The following is a 15,376-nucleotide window of genomic DNA, read 5'->3' as shown; positions in this document are numbered from 1 at the left end:
GCACCCCCGAGTTTGGACGAGCATCCCTCAGTTTGGACGAGCATCCCTCAGTTTGGATGAGCATCCCTCAGTTTGGATGAGCATCCCTCAGTTTGGATGAGCAGCATTAAATTTAGATGCCAAGCCCCAAACTGAGTATGTGGCCCTTGCCTGAGCTCCCATGGGAAGCAGAGCATCTCACCCTCAGCCGTGAGCCAAGCCCTGGCCCTGGCAGGGATGTGCTGAATCTCCCGCTGACAAGAGCATCACCACGAGCCCTACTGTGAAGTTTGCAGCATCACTTCCTGCATCCTCCTGTTCCCTATGGAAACAGCCCAGCTCCACAATCCCATCCAGCTGATGGTGATGTGGGGCACACATCCCCAAAAGCACCCCAAAACTGGCTGGAACAAGGACACTCTTCCTGGTGCAACACTGGCTGCAGCACCAACTCCTTGGGGGCTGAGGGTGACGCAGAGGTGGGGATGCAGGTGCCTGCTCCCAGCCTGGCGATGATGCCCCATCCCAAGAGGGGCAGCAAGGACGGGGACCAGCCTTGTTCAGCATCTGCATGAGCAAGGCAAGGAGCAGCCCAGCGCTGCGGTTTCGCCCCCACTCCCAAAGGAGGCGAGACGGGGGCCGGCAGCCGCCCCCCGCCACCATCGTGGGCAGCGGCAGGATGTGCTGTCCCTCCCCTGCACTTCCCAGCGAGCACTTTACATAACTTCTGCTGCTTAGTCACAGCTTCGACTCGGGGTTGGGTTTGGTTTTTTTTTCCCTTTTTTTTTTTTTTAATCCTTTTTCTTTTTTTTGGGAGCGATTTTCTCAGCCGCATCAGAGCGCGAGTCATTTCGGCAAGGGAAGTCCCTTCCTTTCTTCCGTTCCCTTGGTAACTGCACAAATTTGCCTTTCAAATGATTCATGACCGGGGTGCTGTAGGAGTTCCCTCCTCCAACACAACTCGCTCCCACACAGCCACACATGCCCGATTAATCACTGATGAGCGTCTCTTCCGCAAGGTAGACCTGGCGAGCGCACGGAGCCGACGCTCTCCTCCGGCCGTTCCCCGGATGCTCGCGGGGGATACAGACAAGAGAAATCCCATCCCCGGGATCATTCCATAGACTATGCATGAAACATCCCCAGGGTGGCCGGGACACGGCAGCAACAGGGGCAAAGTGTTCTCATGAGGTCAGCAGTGAAATCAAAGCCTGGCTCTGGCTGATGGGGATGGGTGAAATTGCCCCAAACTCCTAATTGCATTGGCACAACTTTATTCTTGATCTAATTTTTATTTCCCCCTTCGACCACCTTAGACTAAACAAGCAGCGAGCTGAGCTGCTGAGCTGGAGGCACAGAGCAGCAGAAAAGAGCCAGAAAAGTCATTCTGGGGACCTGTGATGAGCGAGAGGCAATGCGGCAGAGCATCAGCCCGCGCTGAGCCATGATGCACCTCAGCACACTGATACCTACTCTGCGGCTTGGGAAGTGGCTTGGGATGGAGCCAGGAGCATCTCAGCTGGAAAATAAAATCAATCCGCCAAATATCCCCATCCAGTTTTGGTGTGTTTTATCTCTCCTCATTAAGAGCAGCTAATTAACAAACCATCGTTTAACTAAACAGCAGCGAACATGTTTGTAACCTCCGCGTTATTGAATTGTGACAAATTATTAGCCTTGGCATGTTAAATGAAATAGAAGCATCAAGGGAAAAACCTTCATTCCCATCTGCGTGATGACAGTACCTGCTGCGGAGATGAAGGCAGAGGGACCGATTCATGGGGCAGCTCCCAGTGAGTGCAACATCCCAAATAACCCCCAAACCAAAGGGGTTTCTGGGTGCTGAATGCTTCAGCACTGCAGCTTCACCTTGAATTCATCCCTATGCAATGGCAGGGGAAAAAAGCCAAGAGCATCCATGGGTTCAGGCTGGGCTGGGTGGAAAAAGCAGTGAGCAGCTCACTGCCGGCAGCCCCTGGTTACAGGAACCTCTTTGCAGCCGTTAGAACCATAGAATCATAGAACCATGGAATGGTTTGGGTTGAAGAGACCTTAAAGCTCATCCAGTTCCGACTCCTGCCACAGGCAGGGACGCCTTCCACTAGAGCAGGTTGCTCCAAGCCCCTGTGTCCAACCTGGCCTTGAACACTGCCAGGGATGGGGCAGCCACAGCTTCTCTATCCCTGGAAGTGTTCAAGGCCAGGACGGATGTGGCTTTCCTCCTTCTTCCAAACAGGCTGCAGCAAGCAAAGGCACGCTCAGTCCCGGCAGTGGAGCCCCATCCCCACTGCCATTCCCCAAGACACAGCAAAGCCATTGTACATCCCCCTATGTGCTTTCAGTGCCTGCTGCATCCCAGGAGGAGCTGCTTAGTGGCAGCTTTTCAGGGGGTTTGGGAGTGTAATTACCTGGGAGCATTAATTACAAGGCAGGCGAACACGAATGTGAGCAGCAGCTCTGCAAGAGCCCAGAGCAGCTCACATGGGCAAGCAAGATGGGATTTGCAGGGATGCAGCGCTGGGATTAACCCTCTTGCACGCTGGGGGTTTGCAGAGTGAGTTTCCCTCATGGAAGAGCACAGGAAGGGACACACCATCCCAGGATTGATGGACCACAGCGGCAAAGGGAAGCACAAGGACCAAAGACAGGCCAAACCCTGGCAGCAGGGCAGGCACCGGGAGTTGTGCCCTTACTCCAGGATTGGAAAAAAAACCACAGGGAAGGGGTTTCACTGCAGGGAAGAGGCTGAAGTGCCGCGGCCAACTCGATGGCCTTGTGCAAACACATGTGCTTATGCAAAGACATACTCTTGTGCAAGCAGATGTGCTGCTGCAACCAATGTACTTGTGCAAAGAGACTTTCCTCACCTCCTGCTTGCCCTGGGCTCTCACCTTTCTCCCCTTCCCCAGGCCCTGGGGTGGTTTTGCAGCGTACACTCGCTGATCCTACTGCTGTTGCCTAAAGACTATGTTTAAAGGTAATACAAACACTTTGCTCTCTAAAACACATCTGATCTGTGATTTCTATACATTGCTTCTGAACTCTTCTCTTAAAACAATTAGCCAAAGAGCCCTTTTCATGTGATATTTGCTGAGAGCCTGACGGTAACAGCAATTAAACCCCATCTGTTTGCAGAGCATGAATAATAGCGGTTGACACTCAACTTGGGATACTGCTCACGGGAAACCTGATCAACACAAAACTCATCAGGGACACACAAGCACCAAGGGCTGGCACCAGGGCCTGGCAAAGGCAGCAGTGCCAAGGCTCCCCACACTGCTGGGGTGAGGTGTTTTGGGGGGTACATGACCTTGCCATGTGCCTCTGGAGGACCAAAGAAGCTTGAAGAGCAAAGAAAACTACGCCCAAGCAGCAACCTCTTCTGTTTCTTTAGTTTTTCCTTAATAAAGGCTTCATTAACCAGCAGCAACAGAAACTCACACCAGGGAACAGACTATTCCAAGGATCCAAGTCATCAATTAAACCACCGTTTCTCTCTGTTCTTTCCCTTTCAAACCCTTGGTTCAATCACCAAATAGCAGAGTTGAAAGAGCAGTGTGGAGGAACAGAACCTCAGCATCGACTGTTACATCTGCCCTGGATGCAGGGCAGCAGATCCCACTGGACTGCTGATCCCACGGTGTTGACAGGCCAGCCAGTGACTCAGGGACATGGGGACCGTGGGTGCTGGATGGGAAACCTGCCCTGGCACTCCAGCACCTCCCAAAATGAGGATCCTTCCTGCCCGCAGGATACCCAAGAGCTGTTTCTTTTCCCCACTAGCATTGATTAACCCCTTAAAAAGCATCCCCTGCCCCTACGAGAGTTATCTCCTCACTGCCAGAGCTGGTGCTGCTGGCATGATGAATGCTCCTGGATCACAAGTGCTCTGCCAAAGCATCCCCAGCGTGGCCGTAGGAGCAGAATGACAGTAGCCAGCAATTATCAGCTGCTCTCTGTTATTTTTACTAAATCCAAGCATATTGCTTACAGTTGACTCCCAAACCATGTGCTGCATAAACACACTACGGGGGAAAAGTTAGCTTTGGAGCACCAGTGTCCCTTTGGGATGGGGAGAGGGATGTGCATTGGGGCCATGTGCCTGGGCGAGCAGCCGGCCCCCCGGAGCTCCCACCCCAGCCTCTAATCGTGCAAAAATCCTGTAACTTTTAAGGTTAATAAAGCCCTTGTTTGCTTAAGATAGCACCTGTTTCTATGGTGACACTTGCAACCCGGAGCCTGTTTATCAGCCGGCGAGGAGAGACGCACTGACAAATGCAACTGCAGGAGCAGGCGAAGATGCTGGTGGTGCCGGGACCTTTGGGACCAAGCAGGGATGCTGTGGACCCCCAGCACCCACCTGCACAGGTCCCGCACCCATGGGAATCCCACCCTGCTCTGCAAAGCCATGGGAGCAACTGCAGTGCATGCACTGTGGGGGGAGAAGCTGTTCAATGCCATGGTGATGGGGTGGGAATAGCTCTACTTCAACCACATCTGACACACTTAGAATCATAGAATCATGGAATGGTTTGTGTTGGAAGGGACCTTAAAGCTCATTCAGATCCAACCCCCTGCCACGAGCAGGGACACCTTCCACTAGAGCAGGTTGCTCCAAGCCCCTGTGTCCAACCTGGCCTTGAACACTGCCAGGGATGGGGCAGCCACAGCTTCTCTGGGAAAAGTCTGTGCCAGCGCCTCAGCACCCTCACAGGGAAGAGCTTCTGCCTCAGAGCTCATCTCAGTCTCCCCTCTGGCAGGTTAAAGCCATTCCCCTTGGCCTGTCCCTACAGGCCCTTGTCCAAAGCCCCTCTCCAGGTTTCCTGGAGCCCCTTTAGGCACTGGAGCTGCTCTAAGGTCTCCCCTTAAGGAGCCTTCTCTTCTCCAGGCTGAACCAGCACCAGTTTCCCCATCCCGTGGTGCCTGGGTCCCGCTCAGCTCCAGCCTGGCGCAGGATTCCTCCCGGCTGGCAGAACTGGTTTCCATAACGACTTTCTGTTACAAACATATTTTGATAAAAATAAAGTTAAAGCAGCAAGGCTTTAGTGGAGTACAAATTTGCTGCTCTCTCCCTCCCCCTTCTTCCTCCCCGAGGAGGGGGAATAAAGACGGAAAGCTTTCCATTTGAAGGGCAGTATTTTCTCCCTTCTTTTCTCTTTCCCCCGCTGAATACAAAATGGAAAGCCTTGTTTACTGGATTGCTCTGTAAACTGGTTCCGACTCTGCCTAGTTACCTGATGCTCTACAGTATATACAGGATAATGTGATAAATTCATTTCCAATTCACTGCATTATCCTTTGAATATTTTAATGACTCATTGAATGGAGTGAAAAAAAAAAAAGAAGTAAAAAAAAAAGCTATTTCAAATGAACAATTATGCTGCATTAGAGTAAAGGCTGATTATATTTAAACACTGCTTGCATGGATAACGGGACATATCGACCTCCGCCTATAAGAGCTAATTTGGCTCTTATCTCTAAATAATTTTACACTGCAAATTACCATGAAAACCTAAAGGGCTTTAAAAACATTCATCAAAAGATATTATTCCACTTTGTAGCAACATTTTTATTTAAATTATTTTGAATGGGAGTGAAAGCATCTCTCGTGTTTGACAATCGGAGCAGCGGCGGGTAAGGAACAGCGAGCGGCACCGCTGGGATGGGGATGCTCCATCCCCAAAAACCCACCTGGGAAAGCAAATTGAGAGCCGAAACCTAACCTTGGGCACGTGCCAACATACTGCAGCACCTAGAATGGGGTTTAGTGCTGCCAGGGCTGCCTCGCTCCAACCTGGGGGACGCCAAAGCCTGGGTGATGCCGGGGTGATGGGCTGCTTTCGCAGCCCCCAACCATCGTGCCGGCTGCCCCGTCCCTCCTGGAGAAAGGCACTTGCAAGCCCCTCTCTGCACCAAAGCAACAGAAGGTGTCATGTAAAGCCTACATGGTTATTTTAGAGCCAGTGTGCAAATAAGCCTGTCAGCTGAAGCTCCTCGGAGCCAAGACTTCCATATACCCCCCAACGATCTGCATTTCAACGAGACACCATGTGTCTGAGCCCGGGGAGCCGACGGCTTCGTGGAAGAGATTTGGGAGTGCTCCGGAGGGAGGATGCTGGGAGCCCCTCCTCTGCATCCCGGACACTGGGGACCGACCACAGGGCTGGGGCAAGATGGTTCTGTCCTGGTGCCCTGCGAGGGTCATGCTGGGATTGGTGGTGTCTTATGGTGCAAAGGAGATTTATATGCATGTATGTGTGCGGGTACGTGAGGGAGATATATATACACACTATATATATATGGGATATATATATCATTATCTGTATTTTTATATATCATCTCTATATTTAATATACAATATATGATAGAATCATAGAATATCTCAAGTTGAAAGGGACCCATAAGGATCACCAAGTCCAACTCCCTGCTCATACATATATATATTTATCTCCTGATAGGAAATGTTGGGGAACAGTTGGGGAACGGTTGGGGTCAGCCCTGGACCTGCCACAGACAAGGTACCCGGAGATGGGAAAGCCCTTCTCCTTCTCCAAAACCTCCTTTTTCCCCCTCCTGCATGACCCAGCAAGGAGCTTTCTGACCTTTTATGCTTCAAACTGAACCGCCCAGATGCCAGGGGAGAAAAACCACCTTTCACTTGCACCAGAGAACTGGTTTGAATCCTGCGTTTCCCTTCTTCAATGATCTTATACTCAAATAAAAAGGAAAGAAACCCACAATAATTAGCCACAGCAACTGCCTCACAAGGATCTGTGTACAGAAAGGAAAACAAGAGCTTGGGCTTCTTTGCATTTAGTAAATATTAAAATTAATGAGAGACTTTCAGGACCCTGTTGTTAGAAATGCAGAAGGTTCCTGCGAAGGATTTAAGGGATAAAACCCCCCAAACCCTGTACACAAATCTCTGCAATTCTTCCCAACACTTTATATTTTTCAGCCAATTATGAACTGCATGGGAAGTATTAATATCCAATTTTAATTTGCTTAATATTCCCATTAACAATACAAAGCCTAATGAAGGTATCTGTACAAAAAGCCCTTAGCAGTAATTTCAGAGAATAATAGAGGAGAATGATGAGATATTTCTTGTTAAATGCACGCTGCAAATTAATTGATATCTTAATTAGACTTCAGTACTAAGATTATTTGCTAGATTGATACAGGGCTCAAACACCTCATCTCTTGAACGCTAAAAGCAAGCAGCCAAGGAACAACCTGATCTTCCAAAAGCTTTCTGGAAGCAAACCAGCGAGATCGTGTCCGTTTGTCCTGCAGACACTGGGATGTTAGAACTGGGATGCAGCAGGAATTCAGCCCAAACCCATTTCCCCCCCGTTTGCTTCCCTGGCTTGGAAATGTTTTTCTCACCCCAAAAAATAAATGAAAGGTAAAATTTGGCACCACATTCACCAAAACTGCTTTTCTCAACCCCAAAAACCAAAGGGTGCAAGAGCTGGTTGAAACACTGGTGTCTCTGCAGAGCAAACTGGTGGTGCGGAGCATTCAAAGCAGGGTTTTTTCAGCATTTCCTTAGAAGAAGAAGAAGAAGGAGGAAAAAACCCAAGCAGCAATATTTTTGGACTAGCTTTGCTCTATATAGCCTGAGGAAGCACTCCCCTACCTACACGCCGAGCACCATTTACATTTCTCTCGCAAACGCTCATCCTTTGGGATTTCACCAAGATGCTGCCGTACCGACAGAGACGCACATCCCATGGGAAACCAACCCTCCAAGGGCAGGAACACACAATGCAACCCCAGAGCTTGGGAATGCCCGGAGCTGCTGGGACCCCAACACCCGGACCCGGCGGTGGGGACTCACTGGGATGTCGGTGACCAACCAGTGCCTCCAGAAGCGGTTCTTGGGGTTGGCTCTGCTGGGAACATCGGGGTCCACCAGCATCAGCACGTACTTCTTGTTCTGCAAGAGAGGAGAGAGCTGTGAGCATGGCATGTGGGACTGGGAGTGTGCACCCTGTGAGCGAGGAGCAGCCCTCAAGGAGCTTTATCAGCCCCCCAGATATGTTTTCTTTTGACACTTTCCCATGCACACACGTATTAATGTCTACATTAATGCAAAATACACCATCCAAAGAAGATCTTCCCCCTCTGCTGCGCTCTGGGGAGAACCTCCTGCAGTCCTGGAAAGGGGCTTTGGACAAGGGCCTGTAGGGACAGGACAAGGGCTTTAACCTGCCAGAGGGGAGACTGAGATGAGCTCTGAGGCAGAAGCTCTTCCCTGTGAGGGTGCTGAGGCGCTGGCACAGGGTGCCCAGAGAAGCTGTGGCTGCCCCATCCCTGGCAGTGTTCAAGGCCAGGTTGGACACAGGGGCTTGGAGCAACCTGCTCTAGTGGAAGGTGTCCCTGCCCGGGGCAGGGGGCTGGAGCTGGAGGAGCTTTAAGGTCCCTTCCAACAAAAAACATTCCATGAGTCTATGGTCAGAATGTGAAAGATGAACATGCAGCAGGGGAACACAAGGCCCACAAACCCACTCAGGACGATCTAAACCTCTTCGAACAGAAGAAGCCCAAGGCAGGTTTCTGCTACCTCCAAATAAAAGGCATCAAAGAGAATTTCCTCCCCTGCCATCCATCCTCTAACCACATCCTACAGCGGTGCAGGGCAGTGACGCACCACAGCACAGGGGACTTTCTGCTGAGGGCTGCAGTCCCTGGAGAGGAGAATGAGGTATTTCTAGGATCCAAATGCAGCCCCAGCCCTGGGGTGGTGGCTGGGGACAGGCTGGAAAACCCAGCCTCCATGGGGGTGGTTGCATGGAGTTCAGCTCTACCTAACAAACCCCAAACTAATCAAAAGATGCTCCACGGGTGCTGCAAGAAGGCAAAGCCGCTGCCTCGCCATGCACCCAGGTACCTCTCTGGGTGATGGCAACTGGGCAAAGAGAGCAGGACTCACAGATGATGCTGGTTAAGACCCCAAAGCCAACCCCAGGTCCCCACTGAGGGTGTCCAGCACCCAAAGGTACCACCAGTGCTATGAGACAAAGTGGATATTTTGGTCCCTTGAGGATGGAGCTGGGTTTGAAGTGACCTCTGGAGGCTGTGGATAGAAAACCTGCTGATCTCAAAGGATTTGGCAGGACCTCAGGCACCAGCTTATCCTGCAAGCACCCAGATTAAGGGATCTATATCCTAATAAAACCTCCAGGTGCATCTGTCAGCTCGCCAGCGGTGCCATGCACTGCTCCAGCCTGCCCGAGGCTGAGGTTTCATAAAGGGCTGGAGGATTTAGCCATGCAATTCCCACCGAAATTAGCCGGAGCTCTGTGCCTAAATCCCCTGGTCGCTTGTGAAACCAGGCAGGGATTTTCTCAGAGAGACTGGTGAAAGGGGCTGAGACAACCCTTTTGCCTTATTTCCCAACCCCTGTTGAGGCAGATGGGGCAATCAAGCGCTGGGGTTTTTCCATACCTCCATATTCACTGTAGCCCCTTCCCTTTGCAGCCCAGTGGTGCCGGGCATGGTGCAGCCCCTCCTGCAGCCCCCATCTCTGCACCAAGCACGGGTTTAACCAGAAAACCAGGATTTCAACCCATTTAGCAAATGGTTTGCAACAGTCACTGAGAAAATCCCAAACTCACGCAACCGCCCTGCCTGGGAGCACAGCCAGCAAGGAACTGCTGCCCTGGTGCAGCAATTCCTGCCTGGATCAGCACTTCATCCCTGGCAGCGCTCAAGGCCAGGTTGGACAGGGCTTGGAGAAACCTGCTGTAGTGAAAGGTGTCCCTGCCCGTGGCAGGGGTTGGAGCTGGATGAGCTTTAAGGTCCCTCCTTTCCAACCCAAACCATTCCATGATTTGCATTGCAGGGGGTTATGCATGCAGATGTGTTCATGGAAAACGGGTTGTGATGCTGCTGCTGCATGAGGACCTTGGAGCAGAGCTGCCACCTCCCTCCCCATGCTCCTCACAGCTGCATCCCTGCGAGCATCCCAGATAAAACCCAGCATTATTCCTCACCGGCGCTTAATGGGAAGGAGGAGGAGGGGGGAGAAGCAGCCCAAAACAACCCAAAATCCCTGCGCTGGAAGTGTGAAGGAATTTGAGCTCTAACTTTGGGGAGGGTGCGGAGCCGAGCGCGGCGCTTCTGAAGCTCTCGTCTCTGCTCGGGAGCCCAGCTGGTGGGAACAGAACGTGTAGTCATGGGACTGTCATCGTGTGCTGTCCAGGTTAACATGTAGCATTTCTATTACTATTAACAGACTTTCTGCTCCTCACTCCATCTGTTCTTGGAAATAATTGCAGTTGTACAGACCATGCCTTCGCTCCAGGCAGGCTCTGGGGAGAGGGTAGTGCTTTTATGCAAGAAAAAAGGGGGGGGGGGGGGGGGGGGGGGAAGAGGGGAAAAAAAGAAGTGTTAAAAAATAACAGCAAACATGAGAATAGAGTGCAAGTGAAGTTAACAGCAGGCTCACAATGCAGGACAGATTGTGGCCTAGAAAGGTGCTGGCGAGGCCAGACCCCCACAGGGATGGGAGCTGGGGTCAGCGGCCCCCCCCCCAGGCTGGGACCAAGGGATTTTCCTCTCTCATCACCTGCAGGCCACCCTGAGAGGCACAATCCTTCACCTTCCACCTAAAGATAGCAAAGCCCTCCACGACCCGAGTTAATCTCCCGGTGCTTAGGTGCTGCCGCATCCCATGTGAGCAGCCGAGCTGCACCAATCCCCCCCATCACCCCAAAATCACGCCCAAATCCAGGCAAACCCTCAGACCCCTGTCCCCAGATGCAGGTTGGGTGGGTTTGGGCTGGTCTTTCCTTGCAAGCAATGGAGCAGCCCAAGTGCTGGGGGTATTTTAATGCTGAAATCCCTCCTCGACACAGGCTAACAGCATTAGCTGCTGTCAGGGCTCCAAACAGGAGCCAGCCCAGAGTGACATGAGAGCTGCTCAGCTTTACAAGCATCAACCAGCCCCGGGGAGCTTTGTAAAGGAGGAAAGCGGGTTTAGAGCAGAAAATACGGGCAGCATCTTACATTGCAGGGGGAGAGGGAAGAACAAGCCATCTTGGGTTAGCACAGCTGAAAATTAGGGGTAACAAAGCACCCCCAACACCTTGTCACCCTTTCCTGCTCAGCCCAGGGCACCGAGGAGCTGCTGGCGTGTGGGACACAGTGTGTCCCACCAGTGTCACACCAATAGGGTCACCACTGGGCTCATACATAGGTTACCTTTCCAAGTGTCACCCTTCCAAGGGTCCCCGCTTCCAAGGGTCCCCCTTCCCTGCTCTCCCAGCCATTCCTCTCACCAGGCCTTTAACAATTAACCTTTAACCATCACCACGAGCTGCTGCCTTCCCCAAGGGGTCAGTGCTGCAGCTGGATGCATTGCTTCCCCCCCAGTTCTGCACCCCACATCCCTGGGCTCAGGCATCCTGCCCTGCTTCAACACCCGAAACGGAGCCAAAGCGGCAGAGCCGGTGGCAGATGACAGCGCGTCGTGTTTTCCCTGCTAATTGTTTCTAGAGGGAAGCAGCCGTGATATATCCCGTTATTCCTGCAGGAAGAAGCAGCTATTCCAATTAGGCACAGGTTTAGGAAAGTAGCTCCGAGCAGGCAGGGACTTTGCAAGAGGCAGGCAGGCAGGAGAGGGATTTGTGCGCTGAGGATACACACACAGCTCTACAGATCCCGCGGAGCCGGGGCTGCAAAGGAATTAGAGACTTATCCAAATGAAAGCAAATAGGGTGTTAAGCGACACACATGTAGAGCAAGTGGTTTCCTTGGAAACCAGCACACATGGAAGCAGCACACATGCAGAGCCCCAGCGTTTTCGGCAGCGCCAGGGCAGCCGTGGGGCTGTGTCCTACCAGGAATGCCTACACTTGGCTGTGGATGGAGCCAGAGCAAAGCCCCATCCCGTTGGCATGCCTGCTGCAGGGCATGGAGAAACTCGGCGTGAAATGCACCTTCTCCTGCTGGTGAAGGGAATCCGGATGGTGCCCAGCTTTGCTGGTCCCACTCACCTTAGGAATTCAATCCCAAAACTAAGGCAAACTGGCAAAGCCCCAGCCAGGCCCCAGCCTGGTGCCTGCTTCCCAGCACAGGATAGAAATGGATTTGGTTGGTTTTGGAAAGTCCATCTGGATCCTCCCCACCTTGTCCATCCCTTGGAACTGTTCCTCCCGGAGCAGGAGCTGTCACACTGCTCACAGCAAAAGCCACTGGTAGCACCCAGCCCCTCACCAAGGGAATAAGTGAGATTTCCCCTTGACCTATTGCCATCTTTTACAGCTGCTAAGGAATGTGCCAAGAGAGGAAGTTGTGGCTGCCCCATCCCTGGCAGCGTTCAAGGCCAGGTTGGACACAGGGGCTTGGAGCAACCTGCTCTAGTGGAAGGTGTCCCTGCCCGTGGCAGGGGGTTGCAGCTGGATGAGCTTTAAGGTCCCTTCCAACCCAAACCATTCCGTGATTGTATAAGGTAGGGAGCTGCTGCAGAAGTAAACCACAGCATCGACAGATTAAGATGGTATCAGAGCCAGAAGTCCCTCTGCCTCCCCAGGGGCTGAAGCTCTTCATTGCAATAGGCTACAGTATCTCACTGCAATCAGGGTGACTGATGGCACGAGATGATGCAGAACAAGGTTGGCCAGTCCCTTTGGTGCAGAGATGGAATGTGGCAATGCATCCTGAACCGCATCCCGAGCATCTAAAGATACTCAAAGCAACCTGCTGGAGTGGGGCAGGAGCGCCGGGATGGGCAGGGAGCCCAGCATCCTGGGAAATATCATCCTGGCTCTTCAGGGTGATGGCTCGAGGGTCCAGCCTGCATCCCTCCGGTGCAAGAGTCAAAGCAGTGCTGCTCCTCCTGCGAGGTGGAAGTGCTGCGAGCACCAGCTGAGAGCTGAGAGTCAATCTGGGCTCTTTTCTTGGCTTGTCCCCAGTACTAAAAAGTTTCTATAACGGGCACATAGTTAGCAATTCTGCTGCTGACGCTTCGCCAAGGAGAGATTCTAGCTCCTTCCTCGGTGGCTAACAGCATGGGGGGGTGAGACAGGCAAAGAACTGTTTGCAACAGAGTCCGTTCTTGCGCCTTTGGGAAATTGTTGCTGAGCATCGCAGGGTTTCACCTTCTTATTTTAAACCAGCACCTCGCCACTTCCACACTCTTTCTCCCCTTGCAAACAAACAGGTCAGCAAATATTAACCCTGCTCCGCAGGACTTGCCCAAGGGGACAAGCAGCACTTTCTGAAGGCTCGACCCAGCTCCATCCCCAGCCCTGTGCTGCCAAAGGGAACTTCATTGACTTTCCAGCACTCTGCAGCTCTCCTCATCCCTTGGCTCTCCCCCGGGGCTTGCCCTAGCGAAACTGGCCAAATATTTATGCAGCCTAATGTTCTAATGAGAACGGATTAATCCCGGGTTGTTAAAGCGAGCATGTTAAGGGGCTGTTCCCAAATGAAGGCCTTGGAATGCCTTGAAGAATGGTTTGTTTGCTACGAAAGGAGAAGAGTTTGTTTTCTCCCGTAGCAGAATAAACCAGCTCCTCGCAAGAGAACTGCAATGGGTGTGTTACACACTTAATGTAATCCAGTGGGAAAGTGGGATAAACCTTTCCAAGGGGTCCATGATGATGTAAATAGAAGTCTGTAAGAGGTTCTGCATCACTTTTGGGGAGGGAGAAGAGCAACAGGTTGTGCTTCCTCGCTCAGAGACCCCACTGCAGATCACACCCTGGGTTTCCCCAGAATTGAGGTCCATCTAAATCATCGCCATCATGATCACCATCATCATCACCTGCAAACCGAGCACCACACATCAGGGGAATGGGGTGACACATTCCAGCCCCACCGCTGCCCATCCTCCAGCCGGAACAGAAACCCAGAAAACAAAAGAGAAACCAGCAAAAAGGGAATTAACACCCCAAATCCCTTCCGAGCTGTTGCTTCATCCCCCCCCTCCGTCCCAGTAGCTATTTATTGCCATTTGGACACACGGCTTCGGGGACAAGCTAATGAGTGCTTGTCCCTGGGTTGGGGATGCGGGGCCGGCAGAGCTGCTCCGCAGGCAGGGAACAGGGATGAACTCGAGGGAAGTGAGGAGGAGGAGGCGGCAGCGAGCGGCCGCGGTGGCAGAGCGCAGCCTTCCAACCCAATTACTATCACACGGGGGGACACATGGGTTGGTGACATTTGACATTTCCTACACAATATTTTGATGCAGAATGGCACCTCCGTCACAAATTATTTTCAAATCTTGGCTCGGGCTTTGGGTGGGATTTTTTCCTTTTTATTATTTTTGGGGGGAGGGGAAAAAGGGGGAAAAAATACCCAACTAAACACCCAACAGGATGGCACGGGGTAGCATCTGTAAGTGGGCAAAGGAAATGGTCATCGGTCCCCACCGTAAGCCACTGAGTGGGCAAAGCAACCAGCACCACTGAGGGCAAATGCACCCCAAAAGAGCCAGGTTTTGCTTTGGGGCATCACTTCTGGAAGAGCTCATGCACCCACACGGCCCTTGGGGACCCTCAAAGGGGTTTGTACCACTTCCTCCCATCCCTGCAAGGGAAGGAGCTGCCGTGGCCACTGTCCCAGCCTGGGAGCATGAAGGCTGAGCCCATTCCCGGCACAGCAGGGGTTACCAGCACCGGGAATTGCTGAACTCTGCGCTCCCAGACACCTCGGGAAAGCTGAAATGACTTTAAATGCCTAAACATTTTAAAACAAACCCGGCACAATTCCGCTCCCAACTCCTCGCTGCTGCTCCCTCCTCACTCTCTCTCTCCCATTTTTACGGTTTCCAGAGCTGTTTTACGCCTCATTACCTGCACACTGTGAGTGATGTCTGTCGGTCCTAGAGCTGTAAATACCTTAAATCATGCTTCATTAAGAATATCTATGGTGCTATTAAAGAGCTATAATAGACAACGAGTTAACAGATGATTAAATATGAACTCCATTTGTGTCAGTCACCAGCGTGCAGGAAGAGGCTTTAAGTTTTTTAAACTCACTCTCATTATCTGGGGAAGTGGGGCTGCAGCTGGCAGGGATGGAGGGGGATGGAGGGATGCTCGCACAGGGATGAAGGGATGCTCACATGGGGATGGAGAGATGCTTGCACAGGGATGGAGAGATGCTCGCACAGGGATGGAGAGATGCTCGCACAGGGATGGAGGGATGCTCGCACAGGGATGGAGGGATGCTCGCACAGGGATGAAGGGATGCTCACATGGGGATGGAGAGATGCTCGCACAGGGATGGAGAGATGCTTGCACTGGGGTGGGATGCAGGGATACTCCTGTATCCAGGGCCACCCGGGAGGGACCAGCTCCTCTGCTTTGTAACTCCAAGCTGATGATCCTGGCAGCCCTTTACTCAGCTGTTCCCACCCATACAGACAAATAGCACCCAGAGA

The 15,376-nt window shown here is 52.2% G+C and overlaps 1 protein-coding gene across 3 annotated transcripts in view; it reads right to left on the bottom strand.

Annotated features, from left to right (window-relative positions):
- PEBP4 (phosphatidylethanolamine binding protein 4) overlaps positions 1 to 15,376 on the bottom strand; it is a 71,033-nt gene that overhangs the window by 28,962 nt on the left and 26,695 nt on the right. For all 3 annotated transcript variants that reach the window (XM_030510273.1, XM_030510272.1, XM_030510274.1), the window contains exon 4: positions 7,823 to 7,921. In XM_030510273.1, coding sequence (XP_030366133.1) covers positions 7,823 to 7,921 — 99 coding nt within the window. The remainder of the gene's footprint in view (positions 1 to 7,822; positions 7,922 to 15,376) is intronic.

Source organism: Strigops habroptila, chromosome 21 (genome assembly GCF_004027225.2).
Source record: "Strigops habroptila isolate Jane chromosome 21, bStrHab1.2.pri, whole genome shotgun sequence".
Lineage (NCBI taxonomy): Eukaryota > Metazoa > Chordata > Aves > Psittaciformes > Psittacidae > Strigops > Strigops habroptila.
This window is presented reverse-complemented; position numbering and strand designations above follow the sequence as displayed.